The 27,833-nt window shown below is 37.1% G+C and overlaps 2 protein-coding genes across 2 annotated transcripts; both read right to left on the bottom strand.

The window, feature by feature from the left end:
• Positions 1-575: 575 nt before the first annotated feature.
• Positions 576-27,642, bottom strand: LOC116775619 (probable ATP-dependent RNA helicase DHX35). Its single transcript, XM_032668539.2, has 16 exons — positions 27,497-27,642; positions 27,128-27,393; positions 15,077-15,241; positions 7,657-7,737; positions 6,501-6,560; positions 6,195-6,351; positions 5,566-5,663; positions 5,127-5,364; positions 4,801-4,942; positions 4,048-4,167; positions 3,715-3,878; positions 3,379-3,503; positions 2,765-2,908; positions 2,086-2,176; positions 1,064-1,208; positions 576-723 (listed from the first exon to the last, which is right to left on the bottom strand). Exons 1-16 carry the CDS (start codon positions 27,528-27,530, stop codon positions 609-611), a joined length of 2,145 nt encoding a protein of 714 aa, XP_032524430.2. The 5' UTR covers positions 27,531-27,642; the 3' UTR covers positions 576-608.
• LOC116775616 (ceramide phosphoethanolamine synthase) lies at positions 20,240-23,058 on the bottom strand. The gene has a single exon (XM_032668538.2). It carries the CDS (start codon positions 22,006-22,008, stop codon positions 20,896-20,898), a length of 1,113 nt encoding a protein of 370 aa, XP_032524429.1. The 5' UTR covers positions 22,009-23,058; the 3' UTR covers positions 20,240-20,895.
• Positions 27,643-27,833: the final 191 nt, after the last annotated feature.

Here is a 27,833-nt window from a genome sequence, read left to right as displayed (position 1 = left end):
AAAACATAAAAAGGAAGATGTACACAAACACGTTTATACATTTGAGATCTTGTACACCTAAGTTTTGTATACACTCATACTAATGATATATATATTTATAATTCCTTACAAATTTTGTAATGTTCACGTATAGAATAAAATTATATAAATAAATTAATTATAAAATTTTCTTTGTGCTTTTAAAGACAGATAATAAATATTCCGCAGTAAATATTATTAATCAAAGAGACTTTAGCTTTTTACTTTTAAGTATTATTTATAAACACTTATTTCTATATTTGTATAGAAGACACTTGGGTTTGTAATTTGGGTAAAAAAAATAAAAGTCTTCCTTCACCGTCGCACCATTAAGTATTTTTTAATGTATGAAAATTTGTATTTATTTCATAAGCGCATCTTATGAAAACGAATGTATTCTATTGTACACACTTGCAGATGAAAAACCTTATGTAGTAATTAAACCATAGACTATTCTTACACTTCACAACACGAATACAATTAGTTTTTGTACACTGTACATAGCGCACTTAGTATTTATACACGGTACATGGACTATGTACCGTTCCTGGACAGGAACAGTGTTTGTACATGTTTTTTTTTTATTTTTCTCATGTGTCCGTGTAATAATGTGTCGCGACCTCTGTGAGCCACTCTCTTTGTACAGTCATCAAATCTCGCATATAAATCCCATTCGGACCGCTCTCAACGCTAGCGAACACAACCCTGTATTATCAAAAATATTAATGTTAGAAATGTAATTGTAAAACAGTTTTTAATAAATAAATAGGATTTCTTGTTCGATTTTTCTATAAACAGGAAGATAATGGAGAAAAAATTCAAATCTTTTAAGTGGAATTTAATTTGGTCTCCTAATTTCTATTGTTTCATCTAGGGTGTATTGCTTAGTAACGCAAGAAAATGTCAATTCTGATATTTTTAACTTAAAGACTATTCAAAACAAATACCAACTAAAATTACCTAAATCAAAAATAGTATACAGCTAGATTGAGATTAAACATAGACTTATGTGTACAAAAACTAAATAATTTGTGTACAAACTCACCATTTAGGTTGTTGTGTGTACAAACAGCTGTCACTACTCATATACAATTTCGCTCCCTTGACGCCGCGGTAACAGTCCACAGACAGACTACTGGCGTTTAAAAACAAACCGGATAACACAGCCTTCATGATGTTTATACACTTTACTGGAAAATAGTAGAAATATATATATATACATATAATTATTTTCTCTTCTTAGTAAATAATATAGAGAAAATAGATGAAAAACAAAAATTTTTATGGAATTACAACTTAGCAAAATATATAAATATAAGAAAAGGAAGGTAGGGCAGTACACGAGGAGTTACAGTTTAACGTGAGTTGTCGTCTAGTGCGAGCCTGACAGCAGTTTGTCTGAATGACTAACATAATTCAATGGACTGGTTTTCAAGTGATGTTAAATTTTATCCCAAATTCAAGTAAATATTCAACAAATGGGACACTCTACTGTGCGGTAAAATAAAAGACTGCGAGTCTACGCGCGCACAAAATCTTGGATAATTGTTCTGACAGTTTTGTCTTTTAACCAATACAAAGAGAAATGTTATCCGGATAAGGTTCCAGGTGAATTGTGTGAGAATTAATGTTCCTCCTGTCTTTGTTTCTACACTCACTGTATCCTAAATTCTTGCAGACGCAGTGCATTATGAGATATTCTGAACTTCTAGTTACAATATTTACCAGCTGTATCGTTTCAGTCGCTATGTTAGTAAAAATAACCATTTGTGCATATATTATAATACAACTCGAAATTTGTTATTTCCGTCGGGAACACTAAATGTTAGTGTAAAGTGCGGAGTCCCGCAACACAGACAACAGATGTCGCTGTCTTTAAGAACATAGCCTTCGTTTTTCCCTAACAAGAAAACTAATTTGAAAAGGCATTAAGGTCATTATGTAAAGTTATTATTTAAATCTCCGTGAGTTGAACAAAATTAATATTCATGTGGAGGATTCCTTGTTCCAGGAGTCGCAGAGTCTTTAGCACAAATCTTACATTATATGTACACATATATTATTTACCTGAACCGACGTCAGCGCCATCTATCGGTTTGTTCTTGAGTTGGAACTTATCTTTAACCAACACTTCCAAGCTCTTCCGTATGTCGAGCGCCTGAAACAATATTTTCATTAATATTATAAAAATATAACAAAGTTTAAAGCTGTTTTTAATTTATTTTTAACGCTGAGCCGATTTTGATGTAATTTTCTGTTTCCTATCAATCAACTGAATAAAAACAGAATGATAGGATTGCATTGCCAGTTTGTGATATTAAAATGAACGCTTTCATTCTTAATAAACTATTTGTGTGTCTGTTTGTTCCGGCTGATCTATGTAACTAATAGATCGATTTTTTAACTTTATATGCGGTCAGTTAAATATATATTGTAGGTATATGTGAGGTCAGGCGAGCGGCGAGCCACACGTGAGCAGGTGTCAGAGACCAGGACTCCTCGTCGGTGAAGCGAGCTGGTGCGTCAGACTGCTCGGTCCGTCGCCTGTCGCTCGTGTCGTATTCAGATCACATCTCGCGATTATTTTAAATCGTGACAGTTGAAAGTTGTTGGTTTGAAATTGTTTTTAGTTTTGTGTAAATTTAATAAATAAGATAAAATAGTGACATTGTATGGAAATATTATTTTAAAAAGTCAATACTGATGTTATTACTAAGAATATGTATGTATGTATATGTATGTGTACCTTCTCCAGGACTCTATAGTTCAGATACATCTTCTGACACCAGTCTCTGCTCGCTCTCTTCGTCTTCTTCTCGTCATATTTCGACCTCATCTTCCGGTACGCATCCAAAATATTCAAGTACATTATAACATCGCCTTCCGCTACCTGCGCATATATAAACTGATCAATATTTTGATCTTCCAATAACCATGACTTTCGGTCACCGTATAGAAACAATTAATTGATAACAAAATTATACTTATTAATGTAATAATTGAAAAAATATATAAAATATATAAAAAGAAAAAATATAAATTAAGAAAATCATAAAAAAAATATTTAAGAAATTAATATACTATATATATATATAATTAATCAAAATTATAATTAAATAGAGATTATATAAAAAAATGTATGCAAATGTTAATTGATCTCAAATATATATATATATATATATATATATATATATATAAAATCGAAATTCCATGTGTGACATCGGGTACGCTATATTTCTACTTTGTGTAAAGTTCCGTTACACCGACGATAGATGTCGCTATCAGCTGACTGAAACATATTTATATATATATATATATATATATATATGTGTGTGTGGGGGGGTACGTGTGTATATTTACCTCAAAGTTATTCCTCTTACTGATCCTCGCCGCTGCGGCGTCTCTGCCTCCGGTCTTCAAGAAGACTCCGTCGACTTGCAACATGCTCACGACGGACAGAATCTCGTCCACACAACCGTACTCCGCTGAAATATATACACGTACATATATATTATGTTTGTTCATCATTACTTAGTAGCTAAATCCATTTTGATCAAACTCTATATAGATTAAACACACACAAAAGAATTTTATCAATAAAAATAATATTATATAAGTGAAATAATTTGTTTTTTCATAGTAACATGTCTAGAGCTAAATATTATCAAGTATTTTAGTGAGTAGCGACCCCCTCACCGCTGGCACACAGCATCCTGCCGCACATGGGGTTTAATGGTAACTCGCTCATGACAACCCCCATGGGGGTCAGGGCCCCTTGTTTGTCTATCGCCTGTAACGCGTACAACGTCTCTATACTAGACAGCAGAGATTTAGCCGGCGGGGGCGTCGGGAATGTAAACCTGGAATAATTTTAGTTATTTTATATAGTTTTATTTGAAAAATAAGTAAAACGATATATTTAAGAGTATTTTGATTTGTCGTTGAAAGAATTACACGTAAGTTGTGAATAGAGATTTATAATTAAGACATTATATACATGCATGCATGCATGTGTGTGTCTGCTCTTACTTCAACAGATTATCAATGCCGAGAGCTTTGAGTCTTAGCAGAGCGGATGTGAGGTCACTCCGACACATCTCCGGAGGGACGCAGACCGGAAGTTTATCGTACTCGGCCTCGGTGTACAGCCTGTAGGACAGGTGACATGAGCGTGAGGAATAATCATCGTATTGAGTGAATAAACACGGAGAAGGAATTTTTTTTATATCAGAGATAGTATGAATATATTGCACTGAAAAGTGAATATTAACTTAGCAGAAAATAAGTTATAGAAATAATAGTGTGTGCTTTAAGGGATAAGCGAAATATGTTTAAGAATAAATTAATTATTAATAAATGCTTGCATTGTACCACCCATACTGTAGGTTAAGCATGGGTTGTAATTTTTACGACCATTTATATAAAAATAAATAAAACTATATAAATAGAGAAAACTTAAAGTTTCATACACTGAAACTAAAACTAAATGCGCCGACTAGAACGGAATATTTAATCTAATTGTAGGAACCATAATGAGATCTAAGATTTCCGCGAGTTTTATTCATTTAAATGAAACTAATATTTTTCGGATGTACTATGCGGATTTTATTATTTTAAGAAACTACACACTCCCGACGCTTCGGTTACTTTTCAGCAACCGCGATCACGGGCAGACGAGATGCCTGTCGTCGGGATTATGTAGTTTTTTAAAATAATAAAATCCGCGTAGTATATCCCAAAAATATTAGTTTCGTTTTAATTGTAAGAAGCCTGCACACGGACCTGTAGCACTTCCCGGCGCTAGTCCGGCCCGCGCGGCCCGCTCGCTGCACGGCGTTGTGTCTGGACACGACACACACGCGCAGCAGCTCCAGGCCGAGCGAGACGTCGTACTGCGGCAGCTTGTGGAAGCCGCTGTCCACCACTGGAACAGATACGGACGAGCCGTCCAGCTACACCGACGCAACACCAATACGGTTCGGTTTGACTAAAGGAGAAAGACTTAAAAAGCAAAAAAAAATAAAAGACAAAAATTTTTTTTTGCCTTTAAATTCATAAAATTTGCACTTTTATTACTAAAAACTAAATACGACTAACTGACTACGCACCATAAACGATCCCGGGTATGGTGACGCTAGTCTCGGCTATGTTGGTCGCGAGGACTACTTTCCTGACGTTCCTGTCTATTTGGAAGACCTTTATTTGTCTGTAGTAAGGCAGGCTGCCGTACATGGGCAGGACTGTCATCGTGCTACGAGCTATGCCGCTGGGGAAGTGACTCTTGTTAGACTGGTTGTTTGTCTGCGCGTAGCTCTGTAAACTCTCTAAGGCTGATAAGATTTCTTCCTGAAAGAAAATGGACAATAATTTAGTTCATCACAATGGGTCCAGTATTTTTGAGAAAGATCTACATACATGTATATATATACTATCATCTGACTGACTGAATATTTCCTCAGAAGCTCTGATTTGCTCAACCATTCTATTTACTCTAAGACGACGACGGCAAAAGTTTTCTCAGAACCTGTTCAGTGAGTGTTTCCTCACCTGCGACGTCAGAAACGCCAACACGTCGCCGAACGGCTCGTTCTCGTGTATCTTAATGACAGTGTCTACGGTGGCTTGAACGTAGTCGGGAACGGGCTCTGCGGTACAAGACAGGATTAAAAACGAAAATTCTTCCAAATACTCTCAGCGAGAAATTACTTTTGATATTGAGTATATCCCGCCCTTTTCGGGTTTCCGCCATTTTGGATATAAACTGACGTCACAGCTAACCATAGATTATAATACAAAAAAAATTTAAAAACTTAATTTCAGTAATTTCAAAAATATAAATAAGTTTGTATGATAGTTAAAAAAAAGATGAAATTGCTAGTTAAAATAAAACTGTTATTACGTAAATCTAAATCACTTACTAAATATCTCATATAAGGATAAATTTCAGTTAAAATAACTAAACTTATGTTTCTGTATTGGTGGTATTTTTGTATGTTTATTATAACTATGTATCATAAATTTTTTGTAGGTGTGTTAAAACTACCAAAATTTTTCTAAAGTGGGTTAAAATTATCATTATTATTCTATAAATGGGTTAAAATTATCAATATTTTCTTATATGGCTGTTATAATTATATTTTTTTTTTCTATAAGAGGGTTATAATATAAAATTTTACCTTGAACATAGAATATATCTATGGGATACGTCCGTCCCCGCATGGACATGATGACAGATGTGCTGTTCGTCTGGTCTTTGTTTAAATTAAAGAAATCTTTCAGGAAATCGGCGTCCATTGTCGCAGAAGATATAATTAGTTTAAGATTTTTACGTTTCTGGTAAAAACAAACATACATCAATAATATAGAAATCAAAGAAAAAAAGTTCAATGGCAGTAAAACTGTACTTCACGTGATACTTTCAATACATACTACAAGTTCGCATACGCTTAACGTCACGTAAGAAGTTAATAAAAGTGACATACCCTCGCAATTTTCTTCAATAGACCCATCAGAACATCAGTCATCTGAGATCTCTCGTGAACCTGAAATTTACTTCAGATTTATTTGACGATTACAAGAACGTAATCTAGTGAAGACAAATAACGAGTAAAAATATATTAACTATTTGAATCTAGTACATTGGCGATAATATTGAAACATCGTAATTTTATTTCCTGTTAATAATCCCATGTCATATAATCGTACAGACGGATATTTTACATTTATAAATCATATATAATACACCTCCCACATATTTCCGCCGCTATCATCCCTGCATATTATAAAACAAAGCCCCTCGCGGCGTCTGTCTGTATGTCTGTTCGCGATAAGCGGCAAAACTACCGCACCGATTATCAAACGGCTATCACCACTCGATGATAGGTTATCACCACTCGTGATACTCGAGGAAGGTTTTGGTATGTAATTCGTAAAGTTCTTGTATATATATATATATATATATATATATATATATATATATATGAAGGAAAACATCGCGAGGAAACCTGGTCTGATAATTTCAAATTATAAGATTGAAATCGCCAATCCGTCTTCAGCAAGCGTGGTGATTAATGCTCTAACCTTCTCCGTGTGAGAAGAGGCCTTTGCTCAGCAGTGGGCTCTCAGGCTGATAATGATGATGATGATATATATACAATAAGTAATATAAATAGTAAATCCTAGTTAACTCGTAAAAGGGATAAGTAACAGACGAATATTCCATTGAATACATTCGAACATACAAAAAAAATAGATTCTATACAAAAATATATATTTTTTAATCTGACGTTCATAACTTTTTGACGGAAAAATGCCATGTACAGAATGGATTGCGTTTTATTTATTTAATTTAATAAGGTTTCATTGTGGCGCGTTGTGAAAACAATGGTCGGATCGTTAGAAAAATGTTTTCAGTTACACAAAGTTAAAGAATTAAACAGACATGATGTGTTGTAAACATTGATACAGTCCTAAGGAATTAGTTTTGGTAAGGTTGGAACAAAACGTATTTATAAAGAGAAAATAAGATTCTTATCGTTGTAGGAATTGACCGCCGTTTAATAATTTACGTTATGTATTATATAATAATCATATTTCTTACTTTTACCTTTACCTTTTCATTTTAATAGAAATATTTACCTCATCGAGAACAACACAAGAATACTGCATCAAGAGCGGTGAAGCAAACATCTCTCGCAATAGGACACCTTCTGTCATAAACTGAAACGAGATAGTGAAAAACTTATATGCATGCATGCGTATATATTACATGTACATAATTTTATATACATGCATGCGTATTTATATAATGTTCATACAGTATATTCGTCATATGTAAAGTTTTCAAACAGACTTTTATGAATGTAGAAAAGTTTTTTTGTATTGTAAGTTAGTGATGGAAAAGTTGACGGATTGATTTTGGAAAAAGTTTTGGATGAAAATAGCTTATCAATAATTTATTATTCTGTTCGATAACTATAGAAGGTTAACTATAACTTTGTAAATATATTCATATTTATAACATTTTAAACTTAAACGACTTTAATGGCTATGGTTCACATAATCCAACGATTGATAAAATGTCTTATTCTCTCCGTCAAACTAACCGCACACTAACATAACTTTTCATTTAATAACCACCTAGCATTGTAACTAGCGGTTTATTTAAAACGTCCGTCAACTTGAACCGGTTGTCGTAAGTTTGTATGGGGCATTGTTTTTTTGTACGTATAACCAATACAGGGATCGGGTTACAAACGCTCTGTTTGCTTTCGATGTCTTACTTCATAGATTATTTACTAGCAGATTTTTCGGTTCTGAAAAAGGAATCCTAAAAGCTAATGCGTATGTGAAGAAAAATTTTATCGATTGCACATTTTTGTATATAAAAAACAATATACAATAGTTCATAAAAAGTATTGTCAATATTCAGTAGATTCTGATAGATCGTGACAGAAGAAAGTCTATAATATTATATAAAATAGTATAATCTTAGAACGAGTCTGAAACGTCTAACTAAACACATACAAATTTACAATGTACATACGTTATAATATGCGATGATTTGTTAATAAATACTCTTAACTTACAGTATTTAGTTTGGATACGTAAATACTTTAGTGAAGGTACTGGGAAGTAACGTAAGATGAAAACGAAATCATTATCAATAGGAATCCTTGGACTAAAATATATAACCTTATAAGTTTGTTACAAATAGAAGAAAAGAAAATTTTTTTTGTTAAAATATTTTTGTTTTTTTTTTAATTTGAAAAGTGGCAAACGAGCAGACGGAGTGCTTGGTGGGCAGAAACCACCGTCGCCCATGGACAACCTTGGTTTTTAGGAATAGGGAGGGGTGGGAAAAGGGAAAAAGCAACCGGCTCTTTTATTCAACATCACGCCAACCTACTGTGAGAGGGTGGTACTTCCCCGGTCGAGCCAGCCCATGTTCAATCTGTAGTTACCTGACTACAGCTAGGCTCTACCGCCTACACAGACATAACATTGCTGGCTTCCTTTCATTGTTGATTATCTTTCTTGATATTTAACAACATTGTGCTTCCAACGTTTCAACAATCACGATTTAAATAACAATGAATAATAGAAAAACATTTTATTGAACGACCGTTTTCTTTGTAATATAAAACACCAGAACCATTGTTAAAATTAATAACAATGTTCAAGAATGGAATGTTTAATGACTAGCTGTCGCACGCGACTTTGCCCGCACTTTTCGTATCTGCAAGTAGACGCATGACTAGACACGTAGTGTTTAAAGAAGTAGTTTAATATTAAAAGCGTCAATAGTATTCAGAAAATTGTATTTGAAAACCATGTTTTATATGATTCTACTGTTACGTTTAGAGTGTCATCAAAATCGGTAGAGTAATGGTAATAGTAGTCATAGTAGTAGTATTGAATACAAAGTACATGGCTTTAGTATCCACGTTACTGCTTGTTAGGAGAGGTTACTGTTACCGCATCGTTTTTTATTTCTGATGAAAATGCCGAATTTATATGGTAAAGTTAAGTTAACCGAGTTGAATAAATGAAGTACGTGTTGTAATGTTTAACATCATGTCTTAACGGGAACACGAAATGTTCTAACATTAAAAACCAAAATCTAAATCAAGTTTTGCCACGAAATTTCCTATTAATTTAATTATGTCATCAAATCAGTATAGCAATCCACACAACGATTAGTATTTTCACAAACTACCCACCGTCATGTATTGGTACAAAAATTTAAAAGCAATTTTGACCTTTAACCTCAATTAAATAATCCGTAGCATGTAATATGAAATGTAACAAGAAACGAGACCTTAATTTTCACTGTTATTATTTATTCCATGGTAACACGCGATCATCGGGTTTGTATTAATATATGATACCATCAAATAAACTGTTTATGTATTCCAACTGGGAAAAATTTAACAGAATATTTATTAAATTAATAAAAATCTTCACTATTATAATTATTGAAAAACAATTTAAAATTCAATAAGATTATCTGATATTAATATAAGTATCACTAGTTTATAGGTTTTGACGTAATCAACATACATACATACGTTTATTTAATTATTAAGAAACACAAATGTATCGATGTTTAATTTTTATGAAAATAAAACAATTTTTGAACTAAACGGCTGTCTACGGTTAATTTATACTATGAGTTATCATATTTATAGCAATTACTGATTAAATTATATTTGGGACAGGTGAGCGCCCAGGTGTTACAAGATAATATATTTGCAGGTGTTACAAGATAATATTATTTTTTGCAGGTGATACCAGATAATATTATTTTTTGCAGGTGTTACAAGATAATATTATTTTTTGCAGGTGTTAGACGACACTTCATTGAAAAAGCAAACTATTTATTCATCTGCTTAATCATTTAGATTATAAATATTTTCACTTTTATAAATTCTCTTAAAGAATTATTACATTATAGGGAAATCCTTTTTTTTTTTTTTTTGATGACGCAGGGAAACTCTTTTTACGAGCCGTCTCACCGGCCTTGGTGGGGCCGGAGAGGATGTGTGAGACTCGACCTGGGCAGGTCCCTACTCACTAAAACCACTGCGAAAGCCATCGGCCGCTATGTTGGTGCACCCCGGATCTGTCAGCTACAGGGCACACCAGCGACTGGCCGGTCCTGGCAAAGACCGGACTTACTCCCTCGGAGAAAGGGGGCGATCCCGGCAATTAGGACCGCCCCGACGACGCCGGGCTTTTACAGGAGCCGGGTTACCAGCCTGACCCCAGCCCGGGGCGCAGGGGCGCTATTGGAGGAGGCGTTGATATCGCCCCAGGCGCGCCCCCGTCCGTCGTCTGCGGAGGGAGGGTGCATCAGCCGCAACCTCCCGTTCCCGCTCAGATGCCTCCTTCGTGGACATGACCGTCTCACAGAAGGAGGACACCGCCATCCAGGACCTGTCACTCTCGAGCATCTTCTCCGCGACACTCGAAAGCGACAAGCCCACTCCGCCGAGTGCCGCCACAAGGTCTTGGCGCTGCGCAGCCCATCTCGGGCACACCTCGAGGGTGTGCTGGGCCGAGTCCACCGCAGCGCCGCACTCATGGCAGCCTACTCCCGGCTCTCTCCTGGCCGTCCGACACAAGTAGTCCCCAAAGCAGCCGTGCCCGGTGAAAACCTGCGTCAGACGGAAAGTGAGGGGTTTGCGTTTCCGCCTCATCCAACGCTCTAGGACCGGACGGAGCGCAGCCGTTGTACGTTTACCGTACGGCTGGCCCGCCAGGTCCTCCCCCCACTCCCGCATAAGGCGCGACTCCCCCTGGCGAGACGGGTGGCTATAATCTTCTCAAAAGCCTTCCCCGCCTCGTTCAGCACAACCACCGGTCGCACCGCAGAAGCCGAGTCCGGAGGCCGGCTGCCTTTCGGAAGTAGGCATAGCCGGCCTTCCTTCCAGGCCCTCGGGAACTGCTCGGACCTCAGACAGAGGTCGAACAGCTCCCTGAGGGCTCCTCCGAGGTGCACCAGGGAGAGGGCCAGAACCCTCCCGTGCACCCCGTCCGGACCCGGTGCGCTCTTCTTACTCTGGAGGCGAGCCAAAATCGCCTCCATTTCAGACTCCGTGACGGTGGGCGGAACGCGGTCGCCCTCTTCCAGCGTCTGCCGAGCCATTCTGGGGGGAGTGAATCCCGTCGGGGCGTCGGGGAAGAGTTCCCCGATGATCCCCCTCAGAACAGCCGGCTGGAGCACCTCCGTGATGGGAGCCGACTGGGCGCAGATTTTATTCCGCGCCCGCTTGTACGGTCGGCCCCAGGGGTCTCGATCGAGCCCCTCCACCAGCTCCAGCCAGGCTGCCTCCTTGGCCCGGCAGATGGCCTGCTGCAGGATCAACTTTTTCGCCACGTAGACCCTGTACAGCCGGCCATCACGCTCCTCGTCCTGGGGGCGGCGTCGCCTGCTCCGGGTGTATGCCCTCCTGGCCCCGTTGCAGGCGACCCGGAGGTCGGAAATGTGGTCCGACCACCAGTACACCGCACCCCGCGGGGGTGGACGTCCAACAGGGGGCATCGCCGCTCTGCAGACGTTATGGAGAACGTCCCCAAAGCGACTAGCCCCCTCGTCCACCCCCAACTCCTCACTCCCCGGGAGACTCCAGCGGCCGACAACGGCCGCTTCCTCAGCCAGTTCCCTATTGAGCCTTGACAGGGCCCAACGCGGGAACCGACTTCTCTCCCGGGACGACGAGGAACTCGACGCTGGACTCCGGCGACCGGCAGGAGTGGCAGACACTTCGAACCGTATGTAGCGGTGGTCCGAAAGCGTCTCCACTCCTGCCTCAACCCTCCATCCCTCCACTCTGCGTGCAATGGTCGGAGTGGCAAACGAGACGTCCACCACTGAACCTCCCAACCGTCGCACGCACGTCTGGACTGTCCCCGTGTTGAGTAGGGACAGTCCGGCAGTTAGCGCCCATTCCTCTAGCTCCCTCCCTCTGGGTGTTGTGAGGGGATTTCCCCACGCCGTGGACTTGGCGTTGAGGTCCCCCATCACAACCACCTGTAGAGGCGCTAACTGCCCTACCACCGGCCCGAGAGAGTCGAGAAATCTCTCGAAGGCCGGCAGGTCGCGGTTCGGAGAGAAATATACCCCGACTATGGCAATCCCCCCCCGAACCGCCGCAACATACCCGTGGCCCCTCGCCTTGACTGCGAGGGGGGGCACGGCGCCCGGCCGCGTGACGATCGCCACGGAGCCGCCCGTGTCTCCCGCCCAATGAGGTAGGGCAGGGACATAGTACGGCTCCGCTATGACCGCCACGTCAACGGCCCACTCCACCATGGACTGCAGGAAGAGGTCCTGAGCCCCGGCGGAGTGGTTCCCGTTGGCCTGCAGGAAACTGAGATGTCCGGCCATTATTCGGACATCTCAGCTCCCGACGCCCGCCTCGAAACCCCCGCCCTTTGTGGCTGGGCCGGGAGTTTCCCACGGGTGGATGGGGGGCGGCACGAATGACCCCCCATCACATGGTCCGCCGGCTTGCTCGCGTCCACGCACACAGCGCAGCGCGGTGACGCGGAGCACTGGGCGGACTTGTGGCCCTCCTTGCCGCAGCGGTAGCACAAACCACTGCGGTCTTTCGGACTGGGGCACGCGGCCGCGACGTGCCCCATTCCCAAGCACTTGAAGCAGTGCTTGGGTCGTGCCTCCATGTGCGAGAGCCGCACCTGGCTCCACCCGACTGATAGGCTGCCCAGCTGCAGCAGCTTTTTAGCCGCCACAGCCGGCACCTCCACCAGGGCGGAGCCTGTGCCGCGAGGCCCAGGTCGCACGCTACGAACCCTGACCTGGGCCTCGGTGCAGCCCCCCTCCTGCGCGACCGCGGATATCAACCGGTCCGCGGTCGTCGCGTCGTTGAGGCCCGTTACTCTTACGTCCGTGAATTTCACGGGCCTCGACACCTCCGCCTCCTCCGCCAGCACAGACTTCAGCTTAGCGGCCAAAGCGTCGGCTTTGTCCGCGCTGGCTGAGCCGGGCACCTCGATGATGCGGGCCCCTGTTGCCGATGAACGGATTTTCAGGGGCCCGATGCCCAGCTCCTTCGTATTTACCTCCCTCTCGGCCCTTAAGAGGACCGACAAGTAGGTAGTAGTACCCTTAGCCGCTGCTTCAGGCCGTAACTTCAACATTACGGCCTGTGAGCGTGGGAGCGCCACTTTCTTGGGGCCCTCCTTAGGGCCCGCCTTCTTTTTTGGTTGTGGCGCCGGTGTTTTGGGTACCGGCACCACTTCCTTCTTTTTGAGGGCCTTGCGGCGGACCACCTCCGTCCACCCCGCCGCAACGGCCCCGGCCCCGGCAGTTATCGCCTCAGTCCTTCCACCGGAGGTGGATGGACCGAAGGCGGTCCAGGCAACCTCCTTCCCCCTCTTTGATTTCTTGGCCTTCCCCTTGGAGGGCGCAGGGAGGGAAGGGAAATCATCCTCCGACACTAATATTACCGGTGCCGGTGACGCCGGTAAAGGGGCTGACGATTTGGCCCCTCTTTGTATGGCCGCCTGGCGGATCGCCGCTCTGGCAGCCACGGCGACGGCCGAGTTATCTCCCGCCAGGGGAGGGCGGGCGACCTCTTCCCGCCTAAGCCGGGACTCCAACGCGGTCAGCCGTCCATCCACCAGGTTGCCCACCAACCTGGCGATGTTTGCTTCAAGCGCCTGGAGCTGGTCCTGGCCGACCGGCCCGCCCGCCTTAACCGCCGCCGCCCTCTCCCTCATCATCTCCTCGTATTGAAGACGGTGAGCGCGTACCTCTTCTTTGAGACCCGCGTTCTCCCTCTGGAGCCGACCAATGTCGGCTCTGAGGCGGTGGGTCTCTTCAGCCTCGGTGCGCGATACTAGCGCATCCAGGGACTCCCTCAGGAAGGCAGAGGCCTTCATAATTCGGGACGAGTAGCCCCCTTTGAGGTTGCTACTCTTTCCCACCAACTCTTTGATAAGGTCGAGGCTTTTCTCGGCCTCGACCTTTATCGCCTCCGCCCCCATTGCTTCCAGGTCCAAAGGGACCTCCCTCCCCTTCCCCTTCGCCTTCCCACCCCCGTTACTCTCCTTTCGGAGCCTCTTTTCGAGGCAGGAGTCGAAGGCAGCCTCCGACTCCTCCTCCTTCCTTTCCCTTAAAAATTTGCGGGCTCTCCCCAGCGTACGGCCGCGGCCCCGCCTTCCCGACACTACCGGACCCCGAAAAATCGCACCCCCGGTCTCGGTGTCGGAACCAGATACGTCCGAGAACAGCCGTTTGGCTCCTAACACCGATTCCGGGCGCGATGACATTGAGTCATCCGCACACACACTCTCATTCATCTCCTTACCCGGTATTTCCCCCCGGGAACCCCCCCCCACCATCATACTCTCTCTCACTCATCATCTAATACTCAACCACACTCAAAACAACTCCTAACAACCACGAAAGCAAACGAAAAGCAGCGAAAAAATCACGACGTCCGTACCCTGCAACGGCTCGAGCGAGACTCCCCACATTATAGGGAAATCCTAAACTAAGCTATAAGCACCTTCATTGTATTATACTCACCACGATAGGAGTGTCTGGAGCACGTATGGATATCATACCAGCAGCGTACCCCACGATTTCCCCCAGGGTACTTCCCCTCTCTTCAGATACCCTGCAGGCCAGGGACACAGCAGCCGTCACCCTGGGCTGGGTAACGCAGACATTGTGACCAACTTCGTACATATACTGTGGAAAAAATAATACTTTAATTATATAAACATATATATATATGTGTATATTTTGGGTGAATATCGTCTTCAATTCTTTGACAAATAAGAAACAAAATTTAAACATTCCATTTCAGTTTTATTCGTTGTTTTTTGGAAGACATTAAGATGAAATTATCAGAAATTACTTAAATTCAATCTCAATTGTTCTTAACACCTGTCTCGACCCGCTACAGTATAGCAAGAGTCTGCTGATGATAGTTTTCATCATGAGCATGCTTCAGTGGTAATTGGATTGGATATAATAGCATATAAGATAACGAACGCCACATTTATTTTTATAACCGAACCCGATGTCGGACGATATTTTTAAACGACCTAATTATACACGTGCGTGTTTTGTGGAAACGTGGATTGGAATGACGTTGTTTACGCTACAACAGACTCCATTCCATTTTCCAGGAACCACGCATCCGATGAAAATATATATATTCTTTCAAATATGTTTGCATCTTTTGAAAGTATAGAGTTTTTTGTTAAAATGTAATATGTACACAGATAATTTGTACAAACAATATTTGTATGGAATATTTAAGAATATTAAATGTTTAATTAATTTAAAAATACGAATTCTACAAAATTAAAATTATCATAACTTAAAGAAAACTAACAGAGTAATTGTGGAACGTAATGCATTAAGAAAACAAATTTTTACTTTACACATTTAAAAAGTAAAACTTTGTAGTTCGCAGTTCAAGATAAAGTCGACCTTTATTAGACATATGTCTCTTTACGACAAAATTACTACAAAACTCTACGTTAAAGTAACCTTAGTGAAGGCAGTTTTGGTCATATAGTAATTCAGAAATACCTAACAAAAAACTAAAATAAATTTCATACACATGCACGTGACATAATTATTAATGAAAAAAAATATATACATATTATGAGATCTAAGACTTTCGCGAGTATTCATTTAAATGAAACTAATATTTTTCGTATTACTAAGCGTATTTTATTATTTTAAATAACTACATACTCCAGACGTTTCGCTTACTTTGCAGCACCCTGAATAGGGGCAGACAAGATGTGGCCCTTGACTACGGATATATAATATATATATGTATATATTTTAAAGAGCCCCTCAAGTGTTTCTTATAAACTACATAGGTGTGTGCGTTCCTTGAAGTAAATTTTCAAATCATTCCGCGCCTGTCACTACTTGGTACCACTATACTATACTAGTACCCTTCCTATGAGCACGAGCGGAACCGGATTCATAGTTTAAGAAAAAGAAAACTAATTCGTGCTTTTTTATATTTGGACATCAAAAATGTATGATTTGGCTCCTAGACTATGTGTAGCATATTCGCTGTATAGTCGTTATTCCGTGAAAACAATGTGTTTTAATTTTTTATTTTGTTTTAATTCAATCATCAAGTAATATACGTTAACTTAAAGAGAAGTCATTGTTTTAAAATATCTATAAACTATTTGACATCTGTATTCAATATGGCGGGCCTTTGAGATAATAGCCATCTGTTTTCTCTGCCCGTAGACCAAAATATATATACGCATAAATTTTAAAAACCACTCTTTAATTATCTATATATCTCTCAAATGTCACATCAAGTGACAGCTATAAAATCTTAACAGCTGTCAAGAGAATTGACCTAATACAGGCTGTATCCGGAAGCGATATTTTAGCATACACTTAAGTGTCTGTACGAAATTTACACATCCTGTATATAAAACATTGCTTAATATAATTACGGTATGATAGCGAACATAATTGGTTGGAATGATCTCCCTAATTGATGACGTCATCGTCTTATCAATTCTTATTCTCTGAAGAAATAATTTCAGATGATAATTATTTGTAATTAATTTATATCAAATATAAGATAGTCTTGCAAATAAATTTAATTATATATATCGGCGCAAGCAGCTTCAATGACGGATGCAACATGAAAATAACTTAAGGCTGTCATCAATTATTATAACAACTTATTGGTCGTCGTTACTATTGTTAAAAGTAAAACGAAATCAAAGATAATAGAACTATGTTTGAATTCTGGTATAAATATGACGTCTGGACGCACGACAGCGGACTGCAGAGTTCAGCGAGTGCGGATCATAAAGAATGTGATTATGAAGAACCTTCGAGAAATACAAGAACATCTAGAAGAATTGAAGTTTCATTTTAAAATATCATGCAACGTACTGGAAGAAGTGACATTAGTGACGTCAGCGAGGCTGGCGTCCTGTCTTTAAAATAATGAATTTGTAATAAATCCCATATATAGATTAAATAAGACATAAAGAGAAACAATTCTCAGATATATAATTTTTAGGATAGTACATAAATAACGTGAAACTTATAAATCTTAATTGTTTGAATTTTTCTTACAAGTTTTATTGTACTTCTCGACCGACAATATAAAACCTTCACTGAACAAAAACTTGAAGGTCGTCATGACCATAGTAATAGATTTATGGTCTATAGATGACATGAAGATGTAGAGGTTAGAGAAACTCAGACAGATACTTACAATGAAACCTTAGTGAACTTAGTGAATAGTACAAAGTAAATTAAATTAATCGTACGTTTATTAGATTTAGATATAGACAGGTATAGAAATAATTAAAGCCATCTAATTATATAAATATATTAGTATATATAATATACTATTCCCAAAAGCACTATGGCGAGGGCTTGTTATCTTCAACAACATATTGATGGTTTAAATGTTATAGTGAAAAATTGTTAAATTATTCTAAAATTGTGTTTACTATAAGCAACAATATGTCTGGTTATCTGTCTGTGTGGATGTAAGTACAGTGCGGGTCGATTTTGTGGGTAGTTAGAAATTTTATAGATTATTAAAACATTGCCCTTTAAGTCGATGAAAAGATTATTAACGATTTTACAAACTATATTTATAAGGATTTGCAGTGATTCTTGTAGATTCTTATTTAATTACATTAATATCGTTACGATGCTTTATCATTATGGGATTTGAGTTGGACAAGATATTTACGAAATGCGGGAAAGATGAAGTAAGATTGTTGGGAGGATGGGAAAGTAGGAAAAGAATGGACGGACTGAACAAGAGAACGTGTCGTAAATACCACAGAGTAAGAGAATGAGATGAGATTAAGTGCTTTGATGTATATTAAAGCGCGTTTCTTGCTCGTTAGCATTTCTATGAAAAGATGTATTTGTAAAGACTACAAATGACTGTTTGATTGTTTACTGTGCCTCCTAAATCAACGCTCTTTTTTCAAACACCAACGTTCTGGACTTTAGTGAATTTTTTGTAATCAATTTGTATACAACCTAGGCAGAACTGGACTTCAATATATTAAACGATTTGTATTCTTCTGTATTTCGGAGTAAATTCTAATATATACAGAATGAAATGGATCAGCTCAGTAAAAAAAACGAGTAGTAAAGGAAATCCTTATCGTTAGAAACTTTATTCCGTACGGCTTTTCACAATAAAATGTTCTGGTTATCACCACACGAGCGACTGGTGCTGTCGATAACAGACCTACATTTACACATACGACGTGATTATATATGTATGTTTGTGTGGGGTTTTGTTACGGTTTTACACGAAAACAATAAAAAATATTATGTACATCAAAAATATATATTAATATTATTTATCATTTCATTCCTTAAAGTTATCGGAAATTCTTTTTAACAGGTAAATTTTGCATAAACTCAGGCCACACTGACTAAAAATTAAGTTAATTTCCTTATAAATGACGTAAATTTTAACTTTCTCTTTAAACGCAATACCGTAGTCAACGCGGACGAAGAAAGGGGCTAATGTATGTATGTCCACTAAAACTCCCATGTCGCCGTTATGGCGTTTAGGATGGCTGCCAATGCATAATGAATACTAGATCGATACCCGGCAAAAACCAGGCAAGAGAATAACTTTGAGAACGGAGACCTTATTTACAAAGAAAATGCATTTAAATCATATAACTAACAGACGTTTATATGAAGCAAATATTTCTTGTATCGACTGATTTTGACTTCAAAATTGCTCATTGAATGGTTTGTAATAAATAGAGTGATGTGATTGATATTTTGATTAGTAATCATTGCTCATTCGTTCATGTTAATGTTTAATAAATTAACTTTATATTTGGTTATCAAAATGCCTTATAGTTCCATCTCCGCTTCTGTTTCAACAATGTACTTGTAACCCTATGGGAGATTTGTATATATTTAATGTACAATTATCCTTTTTCTTCAAATATGAGAAATTTCACATTTTTTTTTTAGTTTCATACAAAAATCAAAATCATATTATTCCATACATAACAGTTAAAAACTACGATATTTCAGTAAAATCTCTTTGTTTCGTTTCTAAAACTATCGACATACATAGACATAGTCAAAACTAATTTTATAATGTCTTATTCACATTCGGAACTCGTGGTGAAAGTATTAAATAAAAACTATTTTTAAACTAGACTTTTACATAAATTTTAACAGATCTACAGTTTTTGCTAAAACTCGTTGGAGTAATGCATACAGTACACGATAAATATAACGCAGCTTAAAGGTTTAATTAAACAACAAAAAAAAACTAGAAGACATATACCTACGACAAACAGCTCAACTTAAATGCAAACTATTTCATAAATCTCCTTTCACTATTCGAATATATTGGCATGATTTTCTTTAAATTATAATATTACGACGCAACTCGACACGGCGGTATAAAAATAAACACACTGTAAATAATGTATTTAAATACAAATGATTCATAAAAATATATGAATAAGATAAATCTGAATCATCTTTTTTAGTTAATTTAACCGACTTAAATATCTAATCGTGCGACACTTCGAGGCTAAAATTCAATGCTGACCACATTCAGGTTAGTTTTTTTTTTAAATCAATATCTCATTGGAAGCATTGGAATTATACGACACGACTGTAAATTAAATTAAATCCGACCTTATACAAGGTGAGTAAATAAAACCTTTTTTAACAGTAATATTTTATTCTTTAAACAAATATCTTTCTGTTATATATTCACAGAGGAACATTTTTTTATAATAAATAAAAAAAAATATTGCAATGTTTTGATTTGAGAATTCGTTGCCATGATTTATTGATAACAGATTACAAAAATATTTATGTGCATGAATAGGAATATTTCTTCATCAATAACAACTTCATATAACATTTCCCATATAATTCATTAACGGAACAGATTTCAAAATAATATTTATATATATATAAAAATATATTCATATATATATATTACCCTGAGAAATTAAAGATTTCCATACATAACACTAACTAACATGGAATCACAAAGTAAACAGTCGCTTATTTAAATAAGAATGACTTAATAAACTAGAAAAAGATATTCTTAATTTCATTTCAGTCAAAAAACTAGCAGAGATTTTAAAAATATTTAACTTACAAGATTGGCACTTACACTTATTTGTTGATCAAACGTTCCAGTCAAATCGGATTTAACATACTTAACAAATAAACACGCTATTATTATAATAAGGCTCAAATATCACATCAATTAGTTCATAAATAAATTATATATAAAGAAAAAACATTAATTAAACATTTCAATAAAAACGATCACTTGATTTTTAACATACCATTATAATAAAAACATCGAATCACACGTCATTTCCGGTTATGACGGAAGTTCTTATATTTTGTACCAAATATTCTGATATGGCAACCGTTATAACCAAACAGCCGTATCCAGCGTAATGGACGGTTCTTAGGAATGGCCAGGTCTTATCGCAAAACACGGACAGAGACAGGAGATGCAGATAGCTGTGAGGGTTCACTATCCTCCATAGAGATGTCGCTGAGAAGAAAATACCGGAGCGAAAAGTACTCTCCCGTCTCAATACATCGTATTCTGTGGAATTTTCTAATATGTCCTGATACAGATCTATATATCTGTTCCAGGCTAGCGAGGACAGCAACATCTGGCCGGAAAAGAGGCCGATAACCTGAGCTATCCTCTGGAAGGTGACCTTCGTTTTATACGATATACCGATTTCAACATTCTCTTTCTCGATATCTTCATTAGAATTTATCTCTTTCAACTGGTGATAGGGCAGCGTGCTCACTGGCGTGCCTTTGTAACCGCGACGCGGGGGGTTATTCTTCAAATAAATCAAGATCCCCAACATCATAGCCACGACACCTAGAAGATCACACAGGCCATCAACCCAATAACCAAGTGTCCCTACCTCGGATCTCTCCCCCTTTATATGTTTCCTCTCTCTCGCTACATGACCGTCCAAATCATCCAGAAACATTCTCATCTGGAACAGTACCACCGCGATTCTCCTTGCGACTAAACTCTGACAGGTCAAAAGCTTAGCTCCAACACATGCTATGAACACATGGAATATAGATATCATATTGGGCGTTATAAATAAAATTCTTTCCGATATACCCAAACCTATGTCGAGTAGCGAGCACAGAGGTCCATATATGTAGTGATTGACGTGGTCTACCATCAACGATTTAACAGTCGGATGGCATAATGGATTCACGCTGCAAGGAATCCAGACTACATCTTCGTAATTCAGCTGGGTCCTCGACGTACGAGTCGAGCTCTCCTGAGTTGAATTATCTACTTGATCGAAAATGTCCAATTTGTAATTCTGTATCCTCAGAAATAGAAACGTGTCCATGTATAAGCAATATATCACGACTATAAAAAGTAGTAATGTCAATATTTTACTAGCTTGGGATGAAGGCCACATCATTTTGAATTGAATAAAATAATACACGCGTGTGGAATTTAATAGTCGAGGGGCGTTACGGCTGCAATCTCGTAGGGCTTCGGACACGAAAACAATCTAATACAACATAGCGGTATGAGCATATAGTTTAGTACCGCGTGGGCATCACACAACTATTTATAACACAACAGTTTTCACTAAAAACAATCCGTCTTACACAAAACCGTTCACAGTACGGCCGCGGTATAATAAATGCATTTTTATTTTAACGCGCGCTCGCCGAATCGTGGACGCCGTAACACTGAAACAACGTTATACGACATCGTTCGCAAATAACTCACACACGATACACATGACAGTTATATTTTTTTAACTATAAACCAGATCGCTGTATTGTTTACATAATTTAACATCAAGTAAACTTTGCCGCAACATGCGTGCGCAGTCTGTCAGGACGACGCGCGTTATGACGCGCCGGTGCCCATTCCCCCCCGAGTGTCAAATTTTAACCTTGAGCGTACAAAAAAACCGTTAACACAACATTATAACATTAATTAGGTTAAAGATTAGTTATAATGCACAATTTTGATGAATTATTATCATTGTAATCGTGTTCAATGAAGGCTCATTAATTTTATATTTTTAACTTACTGGTAACAGTTCAGGTTCAAAAAACTTAAGGTATTGTAATAAATTAGAGGACAATACTCTTTTGTTAATCAGTTTTTGTTGTTCCCTTGGTACTTTTAACTACTTCGAGGAACTTTCTCAATACGAGTATTGTATTTCTGAATTTTAACTATCGAATTACGGACTGATTAAAATATTTTATTATTAAATTATATCCAGAAGTGAGTTATAACAAACAGAACTTCTACCAAACTGATCACTTAATAAAAACAAGTTTTTCACTTAGGATATTGTAAATTAATTACAATATTCACTTTTAATGGCTACAATTCTTATAGACAATTAAATATGGAGGGTGAAAAAAATTGTAGGTGGCTATGGCTGTTATATATATACATATATTTTTTCTCATCACGATGACGTCATCGCAACCTCATCTGATATGAGCTTTTATATTATGACGCTTTTTTATATTTAAACTTAATGAAGAACTGAATTATATAATAACCTGGAAGATAACTTCTGAATTTGTGAAGTTATCCCAATGTATCTCATAAAAGCCTTAAAAGCTTATCATATTCCTGTTATAAGTTACTCCTTGTTGAATCAGATTCATCAATTCCCGCCAAAATCAGACCACCCAATATAGATAATGGCGAAACGAACAGATAAATAAAAAAAAATAATCATAAAACTTAAGCATTAATGATACTGGAGATAATACATGCGCGTGAGTCACATAAACGAGTTATAGGTATACCAAAAATGGCTTACATCATGTTGGAATAGAATAAGACATACTGAAGGTTTTTAGTTACGGTGAATCTAATAATATATAAAGTGACCAGACCTTGAATACTATGATGTTTGCGTGTTAACTTACAACATCACAGTATCGATATATCGATTTAAGTTTATTTGAACTCGATACTTTATAAACGTCAAACGTCGAACTGGCAGTATCCGAAACAGCAACAAATTACACGTTTTAATATCAACGTAGTTTTATAAACGGTAAACTGGAAACTGCCAGTATTTAGTTTCACAATGCACACTGATGGTACGATACATGTTCGTGGGAAGGCTATTCAAGTAACCTTGGATAGCTTAACGCTTTATGCTAGTATATTTTTATGTCCCAAGCAAACATTATCGACCGGGCACAGATTTTTAGTAATTATATCATACTTATACTGAAAAAAATTAAAAACTTTATGTATCAAATATCTCAAATAAACAAGTGAAATTCTCATGTCGTCTGCCCGTGATCACGCTTGCTGCAAAGTAACCGAAACGTAAGTAGTATATAGTTAAAAGAATAAAAAAAACGCGTAGTAAATCTGAAAATATTAGTTTTATTTGAATGACTACCCGCGAAAGTCTTGGGTCTCAATAAGTAAAATCGAGTAAAGTCGAGTATTCGATCTAGTATTATATAACCTTCTGGATTTTCGGTGTTTGAAATCTACGTTAATAGATAAAATTCACATAAAAGAATAGCTTTTTAAATCTAAATGTCACAATAGCTAAGTGTTATTATACATAATTGGTAAATTCACATTTTTGCTTACATCGAATTTAGTTAATATTAAAAGAACATAATTTTGGTAAATATTAGTTTATTTTTCCGCATCGTTAGCGATGAATTCAGTATGCTTACTCTACGTTCGCATCGTTTTTCATTCATAAATTCGGAAATTTTAGTATTAACGTAGTATTGAATGAGAAACGTTAAACGCTCCGTATATCGTGCGACAATAGAAACTTGGACTAAGCATATAAAATAAAATTTTGAGAGAAGTAATAATGTGTTTAATATATTTTAACCAACCGGTAGCGACATCTATCGCCTGCGTTACGACTTTAAATTACATAAATTATTATAAACGTTACTATGAGGACAAATTATCACCTACACGTTATTCCAATGTCTAAAATTCAGCTTTTCCAGATACCTACCTATGTACCTATAACAAAACTACATATGAAACTTATTTGTCTGTTTGTTCCAAATAATAAATGGAATTACTGGGCCGATTTTGATGGGAATTGTACTATCAGGTAGGTTATTAAATAGAAGTCGGATAAAGAATTTTTTGACCACGCTACAGCTTATATTGAATAATATGAACATGTAACAAAACATATTAAAGCAATTATAATATGATAGGAAAAATTAATATACAATAATACAATTAATTAATGAGAGTTATCTCAATCATTATTTCAACGGTAACTTTATAACAAGAAAATCTGTGAATCTTTAGTAATAATAAAAAAAAGAAAAAAACCTAATATATTAAAATTAATAAATTACTATCTCAAAAAACTGTGGATATTAAATGAAGTGATGAAAAAAAAATATTGTTCCTATTATTATTATTTATTTCATTAACAATTTAAGATCAAGATTATTTCGGATACGTCAACAACTTTGTCAACTAGGAACCGGTTTGACAAATGAGATACGTTACACCTTGAAAAAGACTGAGAAGTTTTAACATATATATATGAAAACAGATACATTAATGGCTTCGGGTAATTATTTAAAATATATATATGAAAGATTACTAATAATAATACCTAAAATAAATTGTGAGAATAAACGTCCTTATATAGAAAATGTGTACAGTCAAAACATACGAGCACAAAGAGCATAGGTTTGAGAAATACTATATATGAGAAAATAGATATTTAATAAGGAGAAAGTACGCTGAGAATAAATTATCATACAAACAGAGAAAGCTGTTTAAATATAGTTAAAATAAATATTATTAAAATAAAAAAAACACATTAATTGTTTACCTAATAACTATATTGGCAATGCTTAGGCACGATCGAGTTATCATAAGGATGAAATTGCTATACATAACTTGAAACAGAGATGATATGAGATAACTTCATATTGATGTAGGTGTTGAGAAATATTTGGACCGATATTAACCAAAAAAATTGATTAAAACCGCAAAGTAACTAGCTTTCTCATGAAGAAAACCACACCGAAATCGGTCGATCAATTTGATAGATACGATGGAATAAAAAGACACACACACGGACAAGATAGATATAACACCCCTCTTTTTACGTCGAATGTATAAAATATATGTTATTAAGTACAGTTGTATTATTTTTTTTATAAATCGTTTATGGACTTCGGACCGGAAGTTGAACCTATGACCAGATTCGTAAAGCCTTGACGCACTTTAACTTGCCAACATAAAGAGAACCAACTTACAATTAGAATATTTGTGGTAATTATTAATGACTTATTTTACAACGTATGATAATTGCAAGCATGAATCATAAAGTTGCAAATTTAGTCAAACGATGGAGGATTTATTTTAATAGACACTTGCCCCTTACATAATTATATAGCAAAACGTATTTCATCTATTGCTAATTCAAATACAGTAGGCACTGTTGACAGTAATAATATTATTTGTTTACTTTTCTTAAAAAGGTTCTATATTAAAGTTTTATTTAAATAGTTAACATTGCTGATGAAACAGTACATTAACGTATACACTAGCCTGTAACCGCAATTTCGTCTACTGGAATTTTAAATCTGTTCAGAAGACAAATTATTTTTTTCACAAACTGACAGCGCCATCTATTATGCACATATATAACTATTAGAAGTAATTTCATCCAAATAACTCAGGTGTCATAATAAAATAAAATTATACACTATAAACCTGCATAATATCTCTATATAATGTCTAATACATTTCATATCATACAGTAAATGTTAGTTTAAGAGTGTGGCAATATTATATCGTTTTATGTCCACTACCAATTAAGCTACTAAGCATCTAGCTTTTATTGTCTTTATTACTAAGAATAATATTATTTGTTTCTAACTAGAAACTGTACGTATTTTATATATATATATATATATATATTATATGTCGAAGCGTCAGAATTAATTATGATTTTATTTCCATTCTATTTTACAAATAATTACGAATTAGCTGGCAACGTCAAGCAGTTAGCTTAAGTGAGGTCACCCCTGTGTCAGTTTAGACGTTTGGCAACTGACAGAGAAAAAAGTAATGTCACCGTCATTTTTTTGGAGTGGATGAACCCGCTGCGTTACCAACTAAATCTTGTTCCATCATTCACTATGTCTAATAACGAGCTATCTTCTGATCCTCCGTTATATATATATACATATATATAAATATATATATATATATGTCATCCCGTCCAAACACAATAAATTTGAATTAGAACAAATTCACTTACAATTTTAAATGCAAAAGATTTAGTAATATTTTTTATCATAATAAGCAATCTCATAACTTACTTAAAGAAAATGCCATTACTAGTTAAGATATTGTATCTCCAAGACATATATCACTTGTAATTGTAACTCATTATGACAGGTAAGAAGTATTGCCAAAAAAATATCTCAAAGGAATTTAATTGTAACAGCATGATAAAATAAAGAATTTAATATGTAATTATCCATTATTATATATATCAAATATACTGAGTGTATAACAATACTCACCTGGGGTACTTGAGTTGACTTTCCACATCCCGTCTCACCGATTAATATCAATGTTTGATATTTCTCCATAAGGTAAAGAATGTGGTTCCGATATTGAAAAACCGGCAGCTTTTGTCTCTGAGACTCCAAAGGAAGATGATGGTATCTATTATAGACGAAGTTCGTCTTCGAGTCATTGTCTACCGTAAGTGCGGCATCGACGTTTGGATTTATAAAAGTTTCTATGATGCCATCTTTGTTTTTAACCGGATATAAGTTATCGTCGCCTGAATAATTAATAAATATCATTAATATCAACGATAATATTGAACAGTAATAGAACACTTATTACTTGAACTGGTTATCTTTAATATAGAAAGTAAAACTTACCGGGCTTTACAAATAAAGGTTTTCTTGACTGCATGTTTTTATGACATCTGATTACAATATTTTCGAATATTTTTTATGAAACTATTTAATTCACTCCACACCGGTTAAAATTGTAAATATTTTGACATTACTGTCAAGTGTCAGGTGTCACTTTATTTAACAAATATTTTAATCTGAAGATCCAGATTATATTATGTAATGAAATTAAAAGATAAATTGTTTCCTACTTTGTTTCTACATACAGAGATGATATCTGAATTTAAAGAACTGTTTTTTGGAGAAATTGTTCATATTTACCTTTTCTAAAATTAGAATTTGTTAAAATTCTAATTATTTA

The sequence above is a fragment of the Danaus plexippus genome, chromosome 27 (genome assembly GCF_018135715.1).
Source record: "Danaus plexippus chromosome 27, MEX_DaPlex, whole genome shotgun sequence".
Lineage (NCBI taxonomy): Eukaryota > Metazoa > Arthropoda > Insecta > Lepidoptera > Nymphalidae > Danaus > Danaus plexippus.
Note: the sequence above shows the minus strand (reverse complement) of the source record. Positions and strands in the feature narration are given on the sequence as shown.

What these genes read in the sequence shown, in the direction of transcription:
- LOC116775616 (XM_032668538.2), bottom strand. Translation starts at nt 22,008, where the DNA reads ATGATGTGGCCTTCATCCCAAGCTAGTAAAATATTGACATTACTACTT.
- LOC116775619 (XM_032668539.2), bottom strand. Translation starts at nt 27,530, where the DNA reads ATGCAGTCAAGAAAACCTTTATTTGTAAAGCCCG. An exon ending in CATACCCGGGATCGTTTATG is followed by an intron (nt 4,943 to 5,126) that starts GTGCGTAGTCAG and finishes TATCTGTTCCAG; the next exon opens with TGGTGGACAGCGGCTTCCAC. An exon ending in GGCATTGATAATCTGTTGAA is followed by an intron (nt 3,879 to 4,047) that starts GTAAGAGCAGAC and finishes AAATTATTCCAG; the next exon opens with GTTTACATTCCCGACGCCCC.